We start from the raw sequence: 23,455 nt of genomic DNA on the forward strand, positions 1-23,455 counted from the left end.
GTGGGTTGTTAGGTTGCATCAGTTTCGTATCAGCCATTACTCGAGTGGAGAGGGTGCAACACATTTATTCCGGCTAATAAGCTATCTGTTCTCTATAAGAATTAATCAAAATACAGCCTGTTCTTAAACCAGAATGGAAAGGTTTGATTCGCTCTGGCAGAATTTGAAGAATGTCTTTGGAAGACCAAGAGATAAATCACGCGCGGACGAAGAAAACATTCACGTCGTTCCCCTCAATAGTGTTGATGCGACGACGAAATCGTCTGCGGATGAAGGGAAAATTATCGATTACGATGGCGGAGAGATGGAGACTTCTGAACACGAAGGGGAGCTACCCGAGAGGGGAACGTGGAGCACAGGACAACTAGGATTCATCTTTGGTTGTCTTAACTATGCTGTCGGACTAGGAAACGTCTGGCGTTTCCCTTATTTGTGTTATGAGAATGGAGGAGGTAACATCTTGGTTCTGTTAGGCTTAACGCGATTTACGTTTTTAGGAGAGTAAATTACACCTATCTAGTTAAATCAGTCAGGTCAGGAAGTGTTTTTCTTTTCCTACCTTTGTCTTGTGAAAATCCAGAGTTAGATCCCTGCCCTGACCACAGAAGGATTTTCCCTTATTTTTCTCGACGTATTTCATTTTTCTTTTTTGCCGCATTATACATCATAACTATAACAAAATTGTTTTGAAATTTAAACTTATCAAAAATATCTAACTATAGATTTCTCAGTTTTACATCATTCTGTAGACAGAAAACAGGAAATTTTGTTTAGGTGTGGACTACAAATGTCACTGTCACCGAGAGTATCTAACAGATGAGTCCAAATATACTGTTTTATAGTTAGAACTACATGTTAAACTATATTTATATTAGTTACTAGGTTAATCTTTAGTAAGGGGCAGAAGTTCATGATGACCACCGACCTTGTTGTGTTTATCTAGGTAATTTGATCAGAAGTTGATGGTAACACCGATCTGGTTGTGTTTATGTAGGTAATTTGATCTGAAGTTAATGGTAACCACCGATCTGGTTGTGTTTATGTTGGTAGTTTGTTTTGATTAACTTGTAATAAAAATATTAACTACAGCAACCGTTTGTGTGAAACATTAAGTCAAGTATGAATTGTTACTTTTACTTTCTCTACTCTTGAATTAGATAAATATCCACGAAAAAAATCACGTGTAGAATTAACGTTGTTTTTATAACAAACAAACTGCAGTTTAATATCTTTGTGAAAGCAGCCAGTCCATTGTTGTGTTCACTGTATTGTTGCTGATACAACATTGTTGTAGTATGACCTTTCAGTTACATTTTCTTTCTTCCCAACTTCGAGTTTGTGGATGGTTCATACATCCTGGTGATAGCTTCATCCGAAACGTTGATGTGATACCATTTATTTAGCTGTAAGTTTGGAACTAGTCGTTTTTATATACAAAGATGAACACTTACAAACCGAATTCATATAAAAATAAATAAATAAAACTAGGTGTCTATGATAAAGTGATGGTTACCAACAACATTCGAATAAAGATTTATTTGTCAATTATATTAGGATAATATTATAATTATGGATTTTATGCTAGATAAGGATATATCTGACAAACTTATATCAGGTAAGAATATGTTTGATATCGTTCAATATAAACTCTTTTCATAAAACCTTAGCTATTAGTAACGTGGTTCTAACAATATTAGCAGTAGTTTGCAAACATTAGTTTCGAAGCCCCAAAACACGGGACCTGGTTTGGTTTGTTTTGAATTTCGTACAACGGTACACAAGGGTTATCTGCGTCAGCCGTCCCTAATTTAGAAGACTAGAGGGAAGGCAGCTAGTCATCACCACCCACCGCCAACTCGTGGGCTACTCTTTTACCAATGAACAGTAGGATTGACTGTGACATTATGACGCCCCCACGGCTGAAAGGGCGAGCATGTGCAGTGTGACGGGGATTTGAACCCGCAACCCTCAGGCTACAAGTCAAGTGCCTTAACCACCTGGCCATGCTGGGACCACGGGTCCATGAAAAGTATGTCGTGACAAGGAACGTTCATTGTATCTAACGTCTGAATGTAGTATTTTCTACCAGGATTTTATTGTTGTCCACGGCATATAAAAATATACTAATAGCGTGAATATTTTTGTTGTGTTTGAAACGCACACGCGTAGTTCTTGATGTCGAGAACAGAAACGTGCTCATATTACTTTTGCCGGGCTTACTTTCGGGGGTTATTCAATAGATGATGAATAATTAGGGACTAATTTTTAAATTTAAAAATATCAATTTTTGTATAAGATTTTTGACCGAGATAATTTTTGAAACAGGCTGCTAATTACGAGTATGGGTTCAATATTTTATTCTAAGTTTACATATTATTCTCAACATAAGACGAGGGCTTCCACTACAAGGAAACAAAGAACATTAAAAACTTTCTGGTGTCGAAACACGTCTCTGTTTTTAAATAAAGAAATGGAAGTCCTAAGACTCATGGGTTACATATTGTTGCTACAAAAATATTGATACTTTGCATTTATTTATTGACATAAAACACATCTTCCTAGTGTTTTGTTTATTTATTGGTCTACAGCACATCTTACTAATGTGTTATTTATTGACCTAAAACCATCTTACTACTATTTTGTTTATTTATTAACTTAAAGTACACCTTACTAAAGTGTTATTTATTTATTAACCTAGAATACATCTTACCAGTGTTTTGTTTACTTATTGACCTAAAATATATCTTACTGGTGTTTTATTTATTTATTGGCCTAAAGTACATCTTACTAATGTGTTATTTGGTTATTAACCTGGAATACATCTTACTAGTGTTTTGTTTATTTATTAACCTGAAATACATCTTACCAGTGTTTTGTTTATTTATTGACCTAAAATACATCTTACTAGTGTTTTTTTTTTATTTATTGGCCTAAAGTAATTCTACTAACGTGTTATTTAGTTATTATCCTAGAATACATCTTACTTGTGTTTTATCTATTGACATAGAATACATCTTACTAGTGTTTTGTTTATTTATTAACCTAAAGTACATCTTACTAATGTGTTATTTATTTATTAACCTAGAATACATCTTACTAGTGTTTTGTTTATCTGTTGACATAGAATACATCTTACTAGTGTTTTTTTTTTATTTATCGGCCTAAAGTAATTTACTAACGTGTTATTTAGTTATTATCCTAGAATACATCTTACTAGTGTTTTATCTATTGACATAGAATACATATTATTAGTGTTTTGTTTATTTATTGACCCACAGTACATCTTAATAATGTATTATTTATTTAGTAACCTAGAATACATCTTACCAGTATTTTATTTATTGACCTAAAATACATATTTCTAGTTTTGTGCTGTTTTTCAGGAGCTTTTCTCTTACCGTATTTTCTAAGCATCATTTTTTGTGGAATACCGCTGTTTATAATGGAAGTGTCCATTGGTCAGTACATGAGTACGGGAGGAATTGCAATATGGAACTTAGTACCCGTACTAAAAGGTAGGATATGTTTTCCATCTTCGACGTTCACAACTTGCGTTGTTTCATAAAATATATCAATATATAATTCGTTGTTTATCGTGAAAGTTGAGACATAGATCGACCAGAAGAACTGGTCTCTAACCTTTAACCTCATCGTATAAACATGCTGAAGTTAAACTGTTTATATCTTCTAAGATTCCGGTGTAAAGGTGTTGATATTAATAAGTTCCTAACTTGAAGCTTGATGGATTTTAGGCACTCGTGACAAAACACTCGCACATATATATACATATATGTATATAAAAATATAAAAACACACACACGCACATGTATATAAGGACAAAGAGATGTGTAACCACACATATATAATTAGCACACCTGGTGGTTTTGAAAACCAGCGTTTTATTCCAGACAAAGTTAACCTTATTAATGACGTAATATATCCTCACAGGAAGCCCATAGTATTTGAATGTACACAAATATTCGTAATAAAATAGATATATATACATATATTTATTCTACTACAGGGGGCGTCCTTGTATTTTGTTATTGTCGTGAATCTACATCATTCAAACTATGACATGTATCATTACAATTATGTTTTAAGTATCGTGAAGAGGTGATGTTTGTTCTCTCCTTACGTATTTTGGTAGTAGCTAAGCTTCTGTTGTATTGACGTTGTAATTAAAACAGATATAAGGTTTCAGTTTTGTTCGCGGTTTGGTTTACCGTGTTTCACACGTTAAGAAAGGCACTGCTATCCTTTAATTAACCAATGATAAAAGAATGTTATGTCTACATGTCGCCACATCGGATTACTTCTTTGTACATTAAATTAAGGTATTTCGGACTTTGGAAGAGTGGCAATTTTCAAAGGTTGACCCTTTCCCTGTAACAGGACAATACACTAATAAGTGACAGGTGATTTCGCAACTCAGTGGAAAGCTTTATTAAATGTTAAACCAATACTTTATTAAGTGGTAAGACAAATCGTAAATCAATACTTTACTAAGTGGTAATACAATACTTTGGAAAGAAGTATGAAAAGCCTCTATTCTTTCCAATAACAAAACAACTTTAGAAGTTTTCATTTATATTATAACTATGAATTGGAATTGTATGTTCTTAAAATTCGAAAGAAATGCATCATTCGTAATTGTATATCTATAAAATAGCTAAATATAACATTGTTAAGAGCCTTTTAACTGTAAAAACAATGGATTTCCGGAATGACTGCACTATGCTTTCCTTTCTGTTTAGGTATTGGTTTTGCTTCCATGACCATGATCGGGTTATGTAACATCTACTACATTGTTCTCATTGCTTACACTCTCTACTATCTGATCAACTCGTTTCAGCGACACCTACCGTGGGAAAGATGTGGAAATGTCTGGAACTCAAAAAACTGCTTCGCTGTAGGAGACAACATAACGAAACTGGCAGCCAGAAACCTGACCCTCAACGAAACAGTCTCTCCTGCCAAGGAATATTGGGAGTGAGTGAAGAAACTTCTGACAGAAGCATTTATTAAACGATCTCTTCAATTATATGATTCCGTATTGGACTATTCTCTTCATCTCATGATAGTATTTTTATGTACAAGTGTTACTAACGGACGACTGGAGCGACTGTATGTTTAAACAAGTCGTATAACTTTCAGTTGGTGTTTTTAGACTGGTCATCAGTGATCAGTTTCATCATACTGTCCCTTTCTCTCACACCTTCCATTAAACGAGTTGCTCCCCCACCTATAAACCAGTTCGTCAAATCGTCCTATCATTTGGTGTTCCTAATGGACAACCGTTCTTTATGGTGTTGTGTTGTTTGTTTAAGAAGGAAATAAAAACGTCATAATATTACAACTCGTACTATCGACATAGCTAACACAACTCTAACCTCACATTACCATCGACATAGCTAACACAACTCTAACCTCACATTACCATCGACATACCTAACACAACTCTAAACTCACATTACTAACCTTATTAATACATACCTAACACAACTCTAACCTCAAATTACTAACCTTATTAATACATACCTAACACAACTCTAACCTCACATTAGCATCGACATAGCTAACACAACTCTAACCTCACATTACCATCGACATACCTAACACAACTCTAACCTCACATTACTAACCTTATTAATACATACCTAACACAACTCTAACCTCACATTAGCATCGACATACCTAACACAACTCTAACCTCACATTACCATCGACATAGCTAACACAACTCTAACCTCACATTACCATCGACATAGCTAACACAACTCTAACCTCACATTACCATCGACATACCTAACACAACTCTAACCTCACATTACCATCGACATACCTAACACAACTCTAACCTCACATTACCATCGACATACCTAACACAACTCTAACCTCACATTACCATCGACATACCTAACACAACTCTAACCTCACATTACCATCGACATAGCTAACACAACTCTAACCTCACATTACCATCGACATAGCTAAACACAGTTCTAACCTCACATTACCATCGACATACCTAACACAACTCTAACCTCACATTACCATCGACATACCTAACACAACTCTAACTTCACACCACCATCGACATAGCTAACACAATTCTAACCTCACATTACTATCGACATACCTGGCACAACTCTAAACTCACGTTGCTATCGACATACCTAACACAACTCTAACCTCACATTACCATCGACATACCTAACACAACTCTAACCTCACATTACCATCGACATACCTAACACAACTCTAACCTCACATTACCATCGACATAGCTAACACAACTCTAACCTCACATTACCATCGACATACCTAACACAACTCTAACCTCACATTACCATAAACATACTTAACACAACTCTAACCTTACATTACCATCAACATAGCTAACACAACTCTAACCTCACATTACCATAAACATACCTAACACAACTCTAACTTCACACTACCATCAACATAGCTAACACAACTCTAACTTCACATTACCATCGACATACCTAACACAACTCTAACCTCACATTACTATCGACATACCTAACACAACTCTAACCTCACATTACTATCGACATACCTAACACAACTCTAACCTCACATTACCATCGACATACCTAACACAACTCTAACCTCACATTACCATCGACATAGCTAACACAACTCTAACCTCACATTACCATCGACATAGCTAATACAACTCTAACCTCACATTACCATAAACATACCTAACACAACTCTAACTTCACATTACCATCAACATATCTAACAACTCTAACTTCGCATTACCATCGATATATCTAATGATAGGTAAGCGAACAACAATTGATAAGGAAGTTTTATTAATGATGAAATCTACTACATGTTTCGACAGAACATTGGTTTGTCTTGATGATGAAACTTTTTTAGAATGGACAGCAACTGCCTGTTGTGGAGACGTAAATGTAGAGGACGATGTTTTGAAAGTCTTCTGCCTTTCGTCTTCAGGTCACTGAAACGTCGTCCTCTACACGTGTGTCTCCACAACAGGCAGTTGCCGTCCATTCTAACAAAGTTTCATCATCATGAATACTCATTGCCTAAACAATCTATCAAATAATCAGTTTGTCTTCTTCAAATATGACTATTATTACGTTGAAACACGTGCTGTGTTCCATCATCAATAATAATCTTATAGAATGTCGATTACCTACCTATTATTATATTACCATAATATACTTCCTTACTCATATATTGACATAACTAAACTATCCTAACCTTACTATCAAGTTATCTAACCTACAATACTTTGCAAAAATATTCACCCCTGGGAAATTTGTATGTTTTGTTTACATTACTGGTTGAGTTAAAATACTTTTGCAAGGCACTGTACGCCTGTCTAACATTACCATCGACGCATCTGGGCTGATGACCAGAAATCAGATCATGACATGGACTTGTATGTATATTTTAAACTTATTTCATCTGGTCTTCAAATTATGTTTTATTTACTTATCATTTCTATCTTTCATCGATTCATCATGATTTGTTCATCATCCACTCAACTGATTCTTAGTTTATTATCTCTCTTCTTCATGTTTATGTTAAGTGATACTTTTATTTTCAACATTTATGAATTTACTCCAAAAACTGTTCTTTCTTCCACCTACTGCTGGTATCTGTTTTGTTTTTTCACCTTCATCACCTTGGCTGGCTTTTTCATACATCCGCCACTCATCCTTCTATTAACGGTTTTGTCCACGCATCACGATGTCCATCTTCGTAATTCCTGGTTTGTATGCACATACTATACCATTGGCTGGTTTCTACATACATCTTCTACACCCACTATGTCCACTGGTTGGTTTCTACATACATCTTCTACACCCACTATATCCATTGGCTGGTTTGTACATACATCTTCTACGTCCACTATGTCCACTGGTTGGTTTCTACATACATCTTCTACATCCACTATATCCACTGGTTGGTTTGTACATACATCTTCTACGTCCACTATATCCATTGGCTGTTTTGTACATACATCTTCTACGTCCACTATGTCCACTGGTTGGTTTGTACATACATCTTCTACGTCCACTATATCCATTGGCTGTTTTGTACATGCATCTTCTACACCTATTATGTCCACTTGGATCCTTCTTATTTTGTTTCTTAACACCGCTATCAGTTGCTGGCTTGAAATAGACTGAATGAATGCTGATTACAAAACTGCACAGTGACTTTTCGAACACCCTGTACATCCATTATGTCCACTGGTTGGTTTGTACATAAATCTTCTACACCCACTTTGCCCACTGGTTGGTTTGTACATACATCTTCTACACCATGTCCACTGGTTGGTTTGTACATACATCTTCTACACCATGTCCACTGGTTGGTTTGTACATACATCTTCTACACCCACTATGTCCATTGGTTGGTTTGTACATATTTTGTATATTCATTAACTAGCTCAATATTTCGTTACCAGTTTAACTAACTACCATAATCCATCTGTTCTCTGTTTCTTCATACCTACTTATGTTGTAAATTTAATATTTAGAAATTAGTTAGTGTATGTAATACAATTAGGCTTTCGCGCGTTTTTTTATTATTAACATTATATTTGTATTATAAATTACGCAAACAATTTCTTGGCATCTTTGTGTGTAGACATGTATCTAAGAGAACACTAGAAGTTTGGTATGTTTAAAAACTGTTATAATAATACAGGTGATATAAGCTCAAATTCGTAAATATACTTTCTAGGGGTTATCTCCACGAGCTTGTTTAACGTTTTGTAATACTTTCAGTAACCAGGTGTTAGGCTTAACTGCTGGAATTGACGATATAGGTAGCGTGAGAATGGAACTGGTTCTGTTGTTGCTGCTGGCTTGGGTTTTGGTCTACATGGTGATCTGGAGAGGGCTGCACCAGAGCGGGAAGGTAAGGCTTAACGGACGTTGTAGCATACCAACAGACTCGGTGTTTGTCAAGGTACTAGTGAAGGAGAGTAGGGCTAGGCTATTAACAGTTGAATATTTCAGCTCACTTCATGGCTAGCTACCGACTTACATACAATATCAAAAGAAACGACAAATCGTTTTATTAATATCAATGTTATTATTCCTTTATGTGTAATGTATAGAATGTTAAAACAATGACATTTTACCCATTCTACTACAAAAATAGCCATTTTCTTATAACCTTATCCTTTCTAATACAAAACATCTTGTTACTTTGTATTTGTTAATATGGAACAAAAATATTTTTAGTTTCTCTTTTCTTAACACAAAATAAAATTTGTCGTATTAATTTGTCGTTTTAACATAAAAGAAAAATATTCATATTATTTTATTGTTTTAATAGACAATATAATTTCTAATATATAACAATGTTCTTACTACTTCATTGTTTTTAATTTAAAATAATTAGGTTTTTATTTCCTCGCCGTATCTGCAGATTATCTGGTTCACTGCTTTATTTCCATACGTCCTTTTGCTAGTGTTGTTTGGTCGTGGAATAACACTAGAAGGAGCTTCGAAAGGAATAATATACTACGTCAAACCGGAGTTTGATAAACTTACCGATCCGCAGGTAGGAATAACTAGGCTTGACTTCTACTTTGTTAAACGTTTGACTGATGTATACAACAATAAGTACATTTGTGTTACATTGTTGATTGCCAAAGCAAATATTTTGTCTGCGTTTTAAATTACCAAAACCTAATAATTTAATAATAATAATACTCTAAAATTGTTTATTTGTTGTTCGCGTTTACACATACACATTGTTGGGCGTATCATTACTAGAATATTTTAAACGTAACCTATATGTAATATTGGAGTTATTCACGAAACAATTAATAAAATAACACTAAACGACCTCTACGGACAGCGAACATAAGTTCGATACTTCACTGCCTCTTGTCTCTCAATTAATTAAATACAAGACTGTGCATAGTGGAGTGTTTGCAATGTCCCTTGCAGGGATCCAACTAAAAATTCGCCCTTTCTAGCTCTCAAGCTTACATCTAGAAATCTATGTCTGTCATCTTGAATAAAATAGGATTTCCTTCAGATAGAAATCGGTTTTATTGGTCTAAAGATAATGTTCCAAGAAAATTATTTTTATTTGTATTAAAGCGAAACTTATGTTTTACCGTTTAACCTGACGATCGAATTCTGTGTTCTTTTTCAGGTGTGGGTGAAAGCAGGAACCCAGGTTCTATTTTCGTATGGAATTGGTATTGGTGCAAATGTTGCTCTTGGAAGCTATAACAAGTACCATCATAATTTTCACAGGTAAAGTCAACAGTTTGTAGCAACTTATTCTGTTACAATGTTTAAAGAAAATCGTATTCGCCAAAATAAAATTTAGAAGATAGTATAAGACATTGTGGTTGTAATGTTGTACAGGCATTACAAGACATTGTGGCTGTAATGTTGTCAGGTATTATAAGACATTGTGGCTGTAATGTTGTACAGGTATAAGACCCCTCATCCAGCAAGCTTGTGTTATCAGACAGGCTGGTTTGGGGATTTTCCAGATTTGAGTTTCTTGTATTAAGGTATCTATGCATACACATACAAGTACATACATACATGTATATATGTTTAGCAGTATATTTACATACATACTTCAGAAATATACTGTAGTAAAATAATACATGGTGTTCTACTTAAGAAAATATACGCACTAAGAAATATGTATTTACGTGTCCCAATACTTACTATTGTAATTTCCTTTTTTCCGTAAAGGTCTGAGGGTCACGGGTTTGAATCCCTGTCACATCAAACATGTTCGCCGTTTAAGCTGGGGGGTGTTATAATGTTACGGTCAATCCCACTATTCGTTGGTAAAAGAGTAGCCCAAGAGCTGGTGGTGGGTGGCTTAAGTATTTCTTAAGCGACTTTACCTTTTTTCTTGTCTGCTCTGTCGTTGTCTGTCTACTTTTCCTGCTCGTTTCAAGCTACTTACATTTTTATCATTTAAGTGTCTTCTTGCTGTATCCTCTACACCAGGCGTTCCCAAACGTTTTAAACCTGCAGAGCTTCACATCAGAAAGAAAAAACATTCTGGAGCCTTAATTTAAAAAATACGCTAAAAATAGAAACAATCGGTCACTAGCACCAAATAAAGTTTACCTTTACAATATAAATTTATTAAAAATAACAATATTTAATGATTTTTTCTTTTTCCCTCTGCTTACTTCTTCGAAATTTTCTGCTTGTAAAATTATTATCAGTAAAAGTACAGTATACTTATATATTTATTATCAGTAAAAGTACAGTATACTTATATATTTATTATCAGTAAAAGTACAGTATACTTATATATTTATTATCAGTAAAAGTACAGTATACTTATATATTTATTATCAGTAAAAGTACAGTATACTTATATATTTATTATCAGTAAAAGTACAGTATACTTATATATTTATTAGTAGCTCGGATGGGCTTGCTTTTATTCACAAAGTAGTTCAATATTTGGAGTTAAGGTTATTACCTGTAAGCGCAAATCATTTTCAATAATTAGCCTGTTTCTAAATTTGGTCTCTATAGCTGTGTACAGTGAAAATGTTTGCTCACAAAGATATGTTGTTAGTTAACGCATCAAAATTTTCAAAGCTGGCTTACTTATTTCAGGGTATTACATGGCCATTTGAATCCAAAATTGTGTAATTTCTTTCTGTTGAATTTTTGTTTTAAGGGTGTAAGCAGTTGAAATTTCTATAAGCTGCTATTCCTCTTTCAAAGACAAATCGTTGGTATTTGTAGAGTAAACAAAGGAATTTTGAACCCACAGTAATTTTCCTAAACGAGGAGGGAAGTACTTACCAATAGTTGTACACAAATCAGATATGTGCTGCAAGAAGTGAAACTTTTGCATCTTCACTTAAAGAAATTTCATTCATAAGTAAAAAAAAATCACTGAGATTTTCGAGGCAGTCAAGTTTTTGACTAAAACTCCAAGGTTTTAGCTTTCTTGTTTGTTTTGGAATTTCGCACAAAGCTACTCGAGGGCTATCTGTGCTAGCCGTCCCTAATTTAGCAGTGTAAGACTAGAGGGAAGGCAGCTAGTCATCACCACCCACCGCCAACTTTTGGGCTACTCTTTTACCAACGAATAGTGGGATTGACCGTCACATTATACGCCCCCACGGCTGGGAGGGCGAGCATGTTTAGCGCGACGCGGGCGCGAACCCGCGACCCTCGGATTACGAGTCGCACGCCTTACGTGCTTGGCCATGCTAGGCTTTTAGCTTACATTGAAATGCTTCCATTTTACTTTGAGCTTTGAAATGCGTTACCCTGCATCGTAACATTCACTTCATTTAAATAGCAAAATACGTTTAAAAGATAACCCACTTATTAACGTTTTAAAATTTCCTCACGGAGGCCAAGTAACTATGGCGAAGCATAGTTTAAAAACCATACTCTACACCAGTGGTTCCCAACCAGGGGTGCGAGATAACATTTCAGTTATTTTTTTTTTGTTTATATTAAGGGTACTGTCCTATATAATCAAAAATTACTGTGAGGGGTGCGAGAACATATTAAATTTTTTTTAGGGGTGCGGGGCATAAAAAAGGTTGGGAACCACTGCTCTAAACCAATAAATTTCACGCAACGTTCTATAATCTCGGCATCAATAAGTTATAAACACAACTTACGACTCTTACCGAGTTATGTAACTAAATTAGTCATAATATTTACTTTAAAATAATTGCTTCTAATTCTCTTGTTTTGAACAAAATAAAAACTATCATAAAATATTCACTACAAAAACTAAACAATCTTTTATACCTTACGAAAACTTTTGTTGTTCCAGCACACGAATTAATTCTTCAGTTAGGGCGATACACCCATCAACTAAAGAAAACTTTATAATGAGTAGAAAATGGTTTTGCTTTGCTATCCCAACATTCACAGAACTCATTGTTGAGTTTGTCAATATTTTTGGCAGCAAAATAGGTAAATGAAATGTAGATGAATTCCACTAGCATTTTAAGTATTATAATTCTGTCGTTTATAAAACTCCTGATGCAAATATGTTTGACTACTGGAACTACTTGCGATATATGTGACTCTAATATAATAACGAATGAAAGCGAAAATGTCGATATATTAAATATTCTCTTAATTATGATACATGGACATGACCCAGGATGGATGGAGTAAGAGTACATATGTAGAGTAAACTCTGATCCACATGTAATAATTAACAAAATATTGTACAATTGTAAATAAATAAATGCAGGGGAAGGAAGAGGTTAAAGAGAACCTGACCCTCCGAGGTTAACAAGACCTAAATCGCGATATAAACGCACGGTAACTGTTGAAATAGCAACATTTTCAAAAATGGCCAGATTGGAGGTCTTATACTTATGTAAAACGTTATTGTTATTATATAGTATCGAATATCACAGACTTTGTTGTTTTGTATAAAAATTACGAATTCACTAATAATATGTATAATAAATAGATATGTGGCTTAGACGTAAACAGCTTTTAATAATTGATAAAATAAACACACCACAACACTGCTCAACATTCCAACAACCGTCTGTTGCCATTCCTAAACATCTGCCAAAAGTATTAGGTAATGTGCGTTTTTTTATGGCAAAGCTTCATCGGGCTATTTGCTGTGGACACCAGAAGGAATCGAACCGCTCATATTAGCGTTGTAAATCAGAAAAATTACCGATGTTCCATTGGGAGATAAACAGTATTAGGAAAACAATATGATCAAATACTACTGAAATAAACCAACAGGGGATTCACTGAAAGTATTTAATACGCCACCTTTTGGCTATTTTTTGTGTGAAAACAACTTCAACCATATTTTACTAGGATTATTAGAAGATCCTTGAAAGCAGTGTTTGGTTATCGATGGGCAGCATAATAATTACTTTATCTTGAGGTGTATATATCTTATCAGTTATTAAAACCTGTCTTACAAATGCTTGAAACATTAGACGAAAAGAGGTTTCTGCTGAAATAACAGACACAGTGTTTGGTTAACACTAACTTCAGTTTCGTTATCCTTTCCTTGTAGACAGGGAAAGCTGACAGTGTTTGGTTAACACTAACTTCAGTTTCGTTATCCTTTCCTTGTAGACAGGGAAAGCTGGTTGCGAATAATATATCAGTTTTTCTGAATGCTGACAAGAGATTATTACATCAATGCTTAGAACTCTTACAAATAGGATATTAAAATATCGAGTTGTTGAATATATTTTCTTGTTTCCACTGGTGTTATCATTTACAAAAACTGGATGTTATTACTTGTTATTCAGGTTTATTTTGTCCACAACATTACAGACACGATTTTTCTACTAATTAAACGAAATAATAAATTGTTTTTAATTGACTTACTTGTCACTGTATACTTGATATAGAGCATTGAAATGACTTTGTTTTTTCAGGGACTCACTTATTGTATGCTGTATTAGTAGTGGGACCAGTCTGTTCTCCGGTCTTGTGATATTTTCCGTCCTCGGCCACATGGCACACGTCCAGCACAAGGACGTCTCAGAGGTGGCCCGATCTGGCCCTGGACTGGCCTTTTTAGCATACCCAGAAGTCGTTGTCAGACTTCCACTGGCTCCGTTGTGGGCAGTTCTTTTCTTTCTGATGTTAATAGTATTGGGTACCGATAGCCAAGTAATTATTAATTTATTTCTGATATAACGAAAATATATTGAAAAGAAAATAGACTAAGTAAGTTATTATAACTAAATTTTATGTAAAGTGAAGCATTTCTTATAATTATGGTAACCAATATATCACATAATTTGTTTCACAAAAATGGATAACAGTATTGCACAAATTATAAAACAAAATTAAGTGTAATTTGCTGTAAACCTTAGTTAATAAAGTGTTGTAAATTTCAAACAATATTTAACCATATTTTAGGTGTTACATAATCAACTACAAATGTTTGATTGTTCACGGGAAATTACCAGTAGGGAAATATTGTCTCTGTTACATTATCAGACTTAACACTGAGCCACTGAAGGCAGGGAGATCTTATTTTTTGTGACATGTTAGATGGAGTGTTTTAACGACTGTGTAAACAAAATGTAAACCTCATATTCGATAATATTTGAACAGAATCAGACTTTTGTGAAATTCCATATGAAATTAAAAATAAAAATAAATGTTATTTAGGTTCTATGTCAACACGAATGAATGTTTTATTTATTTAGGCTTTATTTTGAATAACTCGTATGTTTATTTAGATCACTTGCTGTGAAAGATCTTACGTTTTATTTAGATTCTGTGTCAAAACAATTGAATGTTTTATTCATTTAGGCTTTACTTTGAATGACTCGTATATTTTATGTAGATTAATTGTAAAAGTCTTGTGTTTTATTTAGGTTCTGTGTTAAACCAATCGTATTTTTAATGTAGAGTTTACTTCAAACCAACGACCTTTGACTTAGATTTTGCGTATGAATACAAATGTAACTAATATTCCACTTCCAGTTTTGTACAGTGGAGGCCTTTGTCACAGGAGTAGTTGATGAATTTCCGAATGCACTTCGACCACGTCGCAAAATTTTTACTTTTCTTGTTGTTGTTTTCCAGTTTCTTCTGGGAATTCCTCTTGTTACTCAGGTTTGTTACAATATCCTGTAATCCTTGTTTAAGTTAGATTATAATTTGGATTTGATAATGTTATTTCTATTGACAGCATTCTAAGGATGATAAATATCGATTTTGCTTTATACGCTTTGATATAGTAGTACACTGGGTCTAAGAAAAATACAGCTATCTAACATTATTCATCAGGAGAAGTGGACGGACAAAAGGCGGTATGAATCAGAATAGAAAAACTAAAAACATTGAATTGACAATTCAATTTCTGTTGAGCATCGATAATTTTAGATTACGACAATTCGTTATGTTCGGCCACAGCATGGCCAGGTGGTTAAGGCGTCCTAATTGTAATCTGTGGGTCGCGGGTTTGAATCCCCGTCACACCAAACATGCTCGTCCTTTCAGCCGTGGGTGCGTTATAATGTGACAATTAATCCTACTGTTCGGTGGTAACAGAGTAGCCCAAGAGTTGGCGGTGGGCGGTGATGACTAGCTCCCTTCCCTCTAGTCTTACACTGCTAAATTAAGGACGGCTAGCGCAGATAGCCCTCATGTAGCATTGCGCGAAATTCAAAAACAAGGAAATCGTTACGTTAGTTCTTCATGATCGGAGTTGAAGAAGTTAGCTTTTAGTTTGTTTGTTTGTTTTGAATTTCGCTCAAAGCTACTCGAGGGCTATTTGCGCTAGCTTTTAGTAAGAAGAGACATTTTTATTGAAAAATAAGTAAAGCACAAACCATGCACAACAAATACACTGATGGGTTGTGTTTGTGTACGGGAAAGACAGTTTGGTTGGTGGGATGTAAATATGCAAAATATTAATAAGTTAAAGTATTTTGAGATACGCGTTTCAGAATTTATATGTGTGTGTGTGTACTGGCAAGTTAGTATTAATTTAATTTTACTATTACTGTAGTAATATGTTAAAAGGTTTTGTTCTTTTGGAGGCTATATCTGAGAAACGAAAGTGTTCTTATTCTGTATAGATTAAATATACATTTGAGAGCGGTAATGTGCTTGTTTACAGGGAGGGCAGTGTGACTGATGATTTGTGTTGGCATTATTTACAGGGAGAGTAGTACAGCTGAAAGGGCATTTTCTGTTTGTTTACAAGAAAGAAAGTTTGGCTGATGGCTTATGTTTATTTACAGGGTGTAAAGTATGGTTTATGCTTGTGTACGGGAAGCATAGTATAGTTTACGTTTGTTTACACGGAGGATAGTATGGTTGGTGGATTATGTTTGTTTACAGGGAAGACATTATGACTTATGGCTTATGATACGACTGATGGGTTGTGTTTCACAGTGAGGACAATACGTGTTGATAGGTTGTGTTTGTTTACAGAGAGGACAATACTTGTTGATGTTTTGTGTTTGTTTAGAGGGAGAACAATACTTGTTGATGGGTTGTGTTTGTTTACAGGGAAGACAGTACCTGTTGATGGGTTGTGTTTGTTTACAGGAAGGACAATACTTAATGGGTTTTGTTTTTTACAGGGAAGATAGTACTTGTTGATGGGTTGTGTTTGTTTACAGGTAGGAGAGTACTTATTGATGGGTTATGTTTGTTTACGGAGAGGACAATATAGCTTATGGCTTACTATAACGACTGGTGGGTTATGTTTTTTCACAGTGAAGACAATACTTATTGATGGGTTATGTTTGTTCACAGGGAGGACAGTACTTATTTCAGCTAATGGATGATTTTTCAGCAAGTGGTGTGACCTTATTAACTGTCGTTTTCTTTGAGATCGTTGGATTTGCTTGGATTTACGGTACGCCTGTTTTTACTTCCATTCACTTGGTCTGTTAAAGCAATCTAATTTATCATTAAAGTTTGTTTTTAACAGCTAAATCGTTCATAATTTTTCAGCGTGTTATTTCGCCACGTTTTATTATATATTTATCCGAATTTAAAATTAACGTTGTAACAAAACAGAGTATTAACAAGCTAGTTGCCTGGTCTTCTGCCTCACTAACTTAACGTTTTTACTTTCGTCTTCTCTAGAAAGTTACTCGTATATTTTTGGTCATGTTTTTAATATTTAGTCAATTGTACTAACTTGCTAATGACTACCTCATTAACCTTAGGCCTACAGAATGAGCATTATTTATAAGGAATTTAGATAATTTAAAAATTAAAAAAATCTTAAGAATGCAAATTTTAGTTGACTTCTGCAATTATAAAACGCAATAAAATATGTCGACTTTAAAAAAAATTATGCATTTTTTCCATTCAGGTGCAAAACAAATTTGTCTCAACATACAAGACATGACTGGATTTTATCCAAACTACTATTTTACCTTTAGTTGGATGGTAGCGGCACCTGTTGTCATTGTAGTGAGTTTTCTGATTTTATCATACCCTTCATTACGTATAACAGTTTCTCACATAATACATTATAATTTACTTGAACTTCCACGTACGTCTGCATTCACTTTTTCAATAAAACCTTTAAAAATAATTGAAAATGAGAAAAAGTAACTATTCTCAGTTCATTATCGTCACACAGTTTATATCGGTATTAAACAGTAATTTTTTTACTACCATCATTCTTAGATAAAAATTAGTTTCATATTTTCTCTATTGCAGGGGATCTTCTTGTTTTCTGTGTTGAAGTATGAAGGCGTGACCTATGCTAATACTTACAAGTATCCCTGGTGGGGGGAGCTGTTAGGCTGGGGAATGTCCTTGGCTGCAATTATTTGGATTCCTTGTTATGCTATCTATTATCTCATGAAGTCGTCAGGGACCCTAAAAACCGTAAGTTAGTTTACTGGTAACCAAACGACAACAGTTGTTCTATTATTCAGTGAGTAATGTCTATAGAAAGGGTAAGCCGTTCTGTTGTTGATAAAACTAAGGAAAAACAACGTATGGTAATAATGATGGAAGTAGACAAACGATACACACACGGGAGTCACAAACAAGGAGTATAAAACAGCTGATTGGTAAACTTATTAATGATATAAAACATTTTCGGAGAAAATACGAAATTAAAATGAATTAGCTCTACAATGCATTTGCACTTTTCTGTTAGTTTACACCTTATCTACATGCTAATATACAGTTTTTCGAACACTGTTCAAAATATTCTATTTTTCTCCCTACAATTCACTCAACTATTTGTTCACCTTTTAAATTTTTGCCTAAACCTGTATGTTTCAAGAATATTGTTTCTTATATTTTTTTCGTATCAAGACGTAATTACGATTGTTCTGTCGACCTTTTTACCATTTATTGTTTCACCACAATTACTGCAGGTCTGGTATCACAGTCTTCCTGGAAACAAATATCTACGTGATGAGTTATGGTCGTGTGGGTGTATTTCTGTCTCGTAAAGAACATACATTGAAATACTTAACTGTTGGGAGTTTTCTACCTTGCTCGCCTCAGTTATTAATAATTTGAATTTCAAGTAAACTTTTCAAAGTTCTGCATAGAGCTTCTACTATAATAAAGATACTTTCGACAATATTTGTAGGAGTTTTCTTTAACATCCAAGATTTTATGTAACAACGCTAATCTCGCGGTGTTTCAGTCCTAGAAGTTACGAATGAATACATACATATGTACATACATACTATTATTATTGGGCATTGAATGAATGCCTGTACTTCTAACGTCAGTTATGAGGTGACAATTTCATATTGGTTGGATGTCGGCCAATTACAATATATGCTAAATTCTACCACTGTGGGCCCGGCATGGCCAAGCGTGTTAAGGCGTGTGACTCGTAATTTGAGGGTCGCGGGTTCGCATCCCCGTCGCGCCAAACATGCTCGCCCTTTCAGCCGTGGGGCTTTATAATGTGACGGTCAATCCCACTATTCGTTGGTAAAAGAGTAGCCCAAAAGTTGGCGGTGGGTGGTGATGACTAGGTGCCTTCCCTTTAGTCTTACACTGCAAAATTAGGGACGGCTAACACAGATAGCCCTCGAGTAGCTTTGTGCGAAATTAAAAAAAAAAACTACCACTGTGTATTTTGTCATGATAAAGGGTTGGCATTACCATAGCATTTGTCTCCCCGCTCAGCCTTTCCATAATTATTTTTTTATTTTATGTACATAGCTAGTGAACTGAAAGTTGGAGTAACCGGTTTTTAATAACATTCCTCCAATGTAATTAGTTTGATAAAACGCTGTTTGTTTTAAACTCCGTAAAAACTAATTTTCCACAGAAATTATTTTAAGTGTTTTGTTTATATTTGAAATAATATTTTATCTCTTAGTACTGTAATACTGAGTTATTTAATTCTGTTACGATTGTACTTTCAACATTCGACCAAGAAGTATTGTTTATCTTAAAGATCTGAATTCGCTGGGTTACATTTTATTTAAGTGACATATAAAACCAGTAATTGTTTGACGATTAATAATTATTTTCCGATAATTTTAAAACTTATTATGTAGAAATGAATGTCTCCACAAAATAAACTATTTATGACCAAAACGTTTATTTATGTATTTGAACAGAAATTCAGTATTTAATGTTTTTGTTTCCTTTGTATTATGAAAATGGTTTTAGCCCGGTTAACTTTAATAGTCTTACCCTGATTAATTTTATCAGTCTTAACCTGTCAAAATTTTCAAAACCCCTTTTGAGCATAGCAACAAAACATTGGTAAGAAATAGATCTAATAATAAGTTCATGTTTACCCTATTATTTTAGCGATTGAGAAAAGGATTGAATCCAGTCATGGTATCAACTTGCGAAAGAGAAGTAATCTTCAATGAAAACAGTGAAAACGACGGGGTCCTTGATGCTGTTGTTTATAAGACTAAAGATGCTAAATTGTTTACTGACATTTAAACGCGCTCGAAGGCGCTATCTTTTCATTGCTGTCAACGAAGCCTAGATTACTTGTATTGTTGTGTGGACATTTGTACACAGATGTAAAATGTATAACAAGAGTTATTTCTAGAAATGTTCAATTTTATAAACTAACGTACGTATTTTTTAGATATTTATTGGTCGAGGTAGATTCAGCTAAGTTATGTTTGCCTAGTTGTTTCTTTTTATGAATACTGTTTTGATTTTTTTATTAAATTAATGGATCAATTTCGGTATTTCTTTTTTAAAAAACGAAATTCTCACGAAATGTTTTACTTATCTAACAGTTTCTCGACTTAATAGGCCTGGAGAACATACCTTATGTGTGTAGCTTTAGCCCGTACATTGGTAAGATAATAACACCAAATAGTGGAAATTGTTGGAGTGTTGTGTTGATATTATTTTCCTTCTAGTGCGTAAGCCTAATTGAAGGTAACGAGCCAAAAAGTTTTTCACAGTCACTTTTTAATGTAGGCTTTCTCTCTCTCTCTCTTTTTTTTTGTATGATTAAGTTTATATTTTCGATTAATGCTTGGTTAAGACCGTTGGCATTCTGTTCTTTTTTATGTAAAATAGAGAACAAATAAGATCAATTGAAAAAACAAAACGTGTTTTGTGATTAGCAAGCTGTAGTTTTTTTCTTCTAACATTACGAAAGAAAGTAATTAAAACAAATTAGTATTTTGCTATCTTAACTAAAAACGAGATATTATTAATCTTCGCAAAAGTGTTTAAATAAAAACAGTTAAAGCCCTAACATTTGATTTGTTTGCTGAAGCATGTAGGTATGTTTTCTTTAGACAACATTTTGATATGTTGCTAAGCGCAAAGCTACATAATGGGTTATCGAAACTCGATAGTTAGGATTATTCAGCACGTAGACTTATTCCTGAGCCACTGGGCGGAGGGTGTAAAGAGTGAAGAGAATAATTAAAAATATATAAGATAAATAAGGACGATATAATTTATACGCTTTCTAAACTACTATATGAATTTCTTTCATCTTAAATCCATCATGAAGAATTGGAGAATCGATGTTCGTTATTTTTTGCTTACTAATTCAAAATTACTTTTTGAAACTTAGCTAAATGTTCATACTTTAATAAATTTTTAAACTCGAATTACAGGTAAGTTTAAAGAATGGTTATAGTTCACAATACTATTTCGAGAGGTTCAGCCAGCTTAGTATATTCGATGTAGGTTAAATGTTTGAATTTCAATGAAAACATCTGATTGCAGTTTGTTTTGTGTTTTCAATGTGATTCAGGCATTTTAACATTTTATCCTACATAGTCACAGCTTGATGATGTTGGCTAGTACTATTTCACAAATCAAATTTTGCAATTACAAAAAGTAAAATCAAATGATTGTTTGATTTGTGTGTGTGGTTCGTAAGCTTTTATGGTAAGTATTGTTGAACTGTGTTTATAGTATACCTGACCCATGAATATATATATATATATATATCCTTTTATAATAATGCTGGCATAAATCTTCATTGTCAGAAGCAAGTAACAGTCATACGTTTATAGGTGAAATGTTTTAAATGTTCTAAATTCCAGTTCCTAAATATAAATGTATTAATGTTATAATACTATTTCATAAGTGTGGTGTAGTTTTGCTTAAGCATACAAAATATTTTGGCTGAGACTGAAAACAGTTTGCTCCCAGTGAACTAAATCATGCTCTGACTGTAAGTGTGGAGGTTCAGTGTTCTCATTCCGTTGTTACATAAGCACCCTCTGAACTTTGCGGCAGTGGTGGTTGTGCTATAAGAATGACCGTCAAATCCCAGTCATTGATTAGAGAGTGGTATCCTAACAGTTTGCACTAAGTAATATCAGCTAGTATCCTTGTGTAGCTTTGCGAGAAATTTTGCAAGAACAAAGTTAAACAAATCTTTTTTTTCCCTCATTAGTAACATACATCATAATTTATTGTTTACTCATTACTTCAATTTAAAAAACAAATAATAATTTCGATAATCCACCTATTGTGAGTTTAATATTCTTTATTAAATCCTTTTGAATTGTAATTTTCTGAAACTGTTTGAAAACACTGAGAGAGCTGAATTTCCCTGTTTTACATTTTACACGAACTATTAAACTTACTTGTAAAAAAAATCAAATGTGTTTCTACAGCTATTGACAATTCCACCCACTACCCAATATCATAATGTTCAGGACCAGTACTGACAATTCCATCACTTAAGTAATATGTAACTCATAAGTTGCTGAGAAACCAAAAATAAAAAAAGTTTCATGGTGGTTTCTAGAGAATATTTGCTTCCCAATTGTTATGTTACTTTTGAGTTTAATTTTTATAATGAGAAAAAATATCCCTAAGTCTTAGATCATAAGATGGGTTTTCTTTCATTAGAACTAGCCACTAGATTTTGTATGATTTCTGTTGCATAGTTAAAAAATATCTAGGTATCTGTTGTACTGTTACATTGTACTGGGGTTTTAGACCTATGGTGTTTTTCTTTAATACAGTATTGATGGATATAATTAAAACGTTAAACGCCTGACTATCAAACAGTTTTCTAGTTTTGAGTTTAATTGTACATATACTGTGAAATAGAAATAACTACTACTTAATGGATGTATATTTATATATGTCATTATGCTTACAGTGTGTATATAACAAAGCTATGAATAAATAAGAAAGCGGCATCTCTGCTGTCATTTTATTAAAACAAATACTAAGAAAAGACCAGTGACATTTACATTCCTAGTTTTCCTTTCTTTGTTGTGTGGAAAAAGAATGTGCAGTAAAGTTGCTATAAAATGCTATGAATGCAGTCAAAAGCAGTTTAATTTCAAGACAAATCTGTTATTTATTTCATATAGCTGCTAACCATATCCTTCTTTACGTCTTGGAAAATGGTTTTACAGAGTCCGTATCCTGATAACACATATTGAACAATTCCAACAAGGTTTCATTTTACTTAATTAGAACAATACCACAGTTACCTTCCCAATAAAGGGTGTTGAATAGTTACAACAATACCTCACTTAACT

At 33.9% G+C, this 23,455-nt stretch overlaps 1 protein-coding gene across 2 annotated transcripts; it reads left to right on the top strand.

Moving 5' to 3' along the window:
* Positions 1-23,107, top strand: LOC143244119 (sodium- and chloride-dependent GABA transporter 1-like). Of its 2 annotated transcripts, XM_076488229.1 has the most exons (12): positions 1-452; positions 3,384-3,515; positions 4,758-4,992; positions 8,802-8,934; positions 9,451-9,585; positions 10,189-10,292; positions 14,423-14,660; positions 15,486-15,617; positions 17,271-17,373; positions 17,839-17,939; positions 18,192-18,362; positions 20,271-23,107. In XM_076488229.1, the coding sequence occupies exons 1-12, from the start codon at positions 134-136 to the stop codon at positions 20,409-20,411; spliced, it is 1,944 nt and encodes a 647-aa protein (XP_076344344.1). In that variant the 5' UTR covers positions 1-133; the 3' UTR covers positions 20,412-23,107. The 2 variants fall into 2 exon arrangements, with proteins under 2 accessions (XP_076344344.1, XP_076344345.1); XM_076488230.1 differs by lacking the exon at positions 15,486-15,617.
* Positions 23,108-23,455: the final 348 nt, after the last annotated feature.

Source organism: Tachypleus tridentatus, chromosome 2 (assembly GCF_004210375.1).
Source record: "Tachypleus tridentatus isolate NWPU-2018 chromosome 2, ASM421037v1, whole genome shotgun sequence".
NCBI lineage: Eukaryota > Metazoa > Arthropoda > Merostomata > Xiphosura > Limulidae > Tachypleus > Tachypleus tridentatus.

Excerpts from the sequence above, each read along its gene's own strand:
- LOC143244119 (XM_076488229.1), top strand. The coding sequence starts at position 134 with ATGGAAAGGTTTGATTCGCTCTGGCAGAATTTGAAGAATGTCTTTGGA. Across the intron at positions 4,993-8,801 it reads CCTGCCAAGGAATATTGGGA|TAACCAGGTGTTAGGCTTAA; the intron begins GTGAGTGAAGAA and ends TAATACTTTCAG. Across the intron at positions 15,618-17,270 it reads GAATTCCTCTTGTTACTCAG|GGAGGACAGTACTTATTTCA; the intron begins GTTTGTTACAAT and ends GTTTGTTCACAG.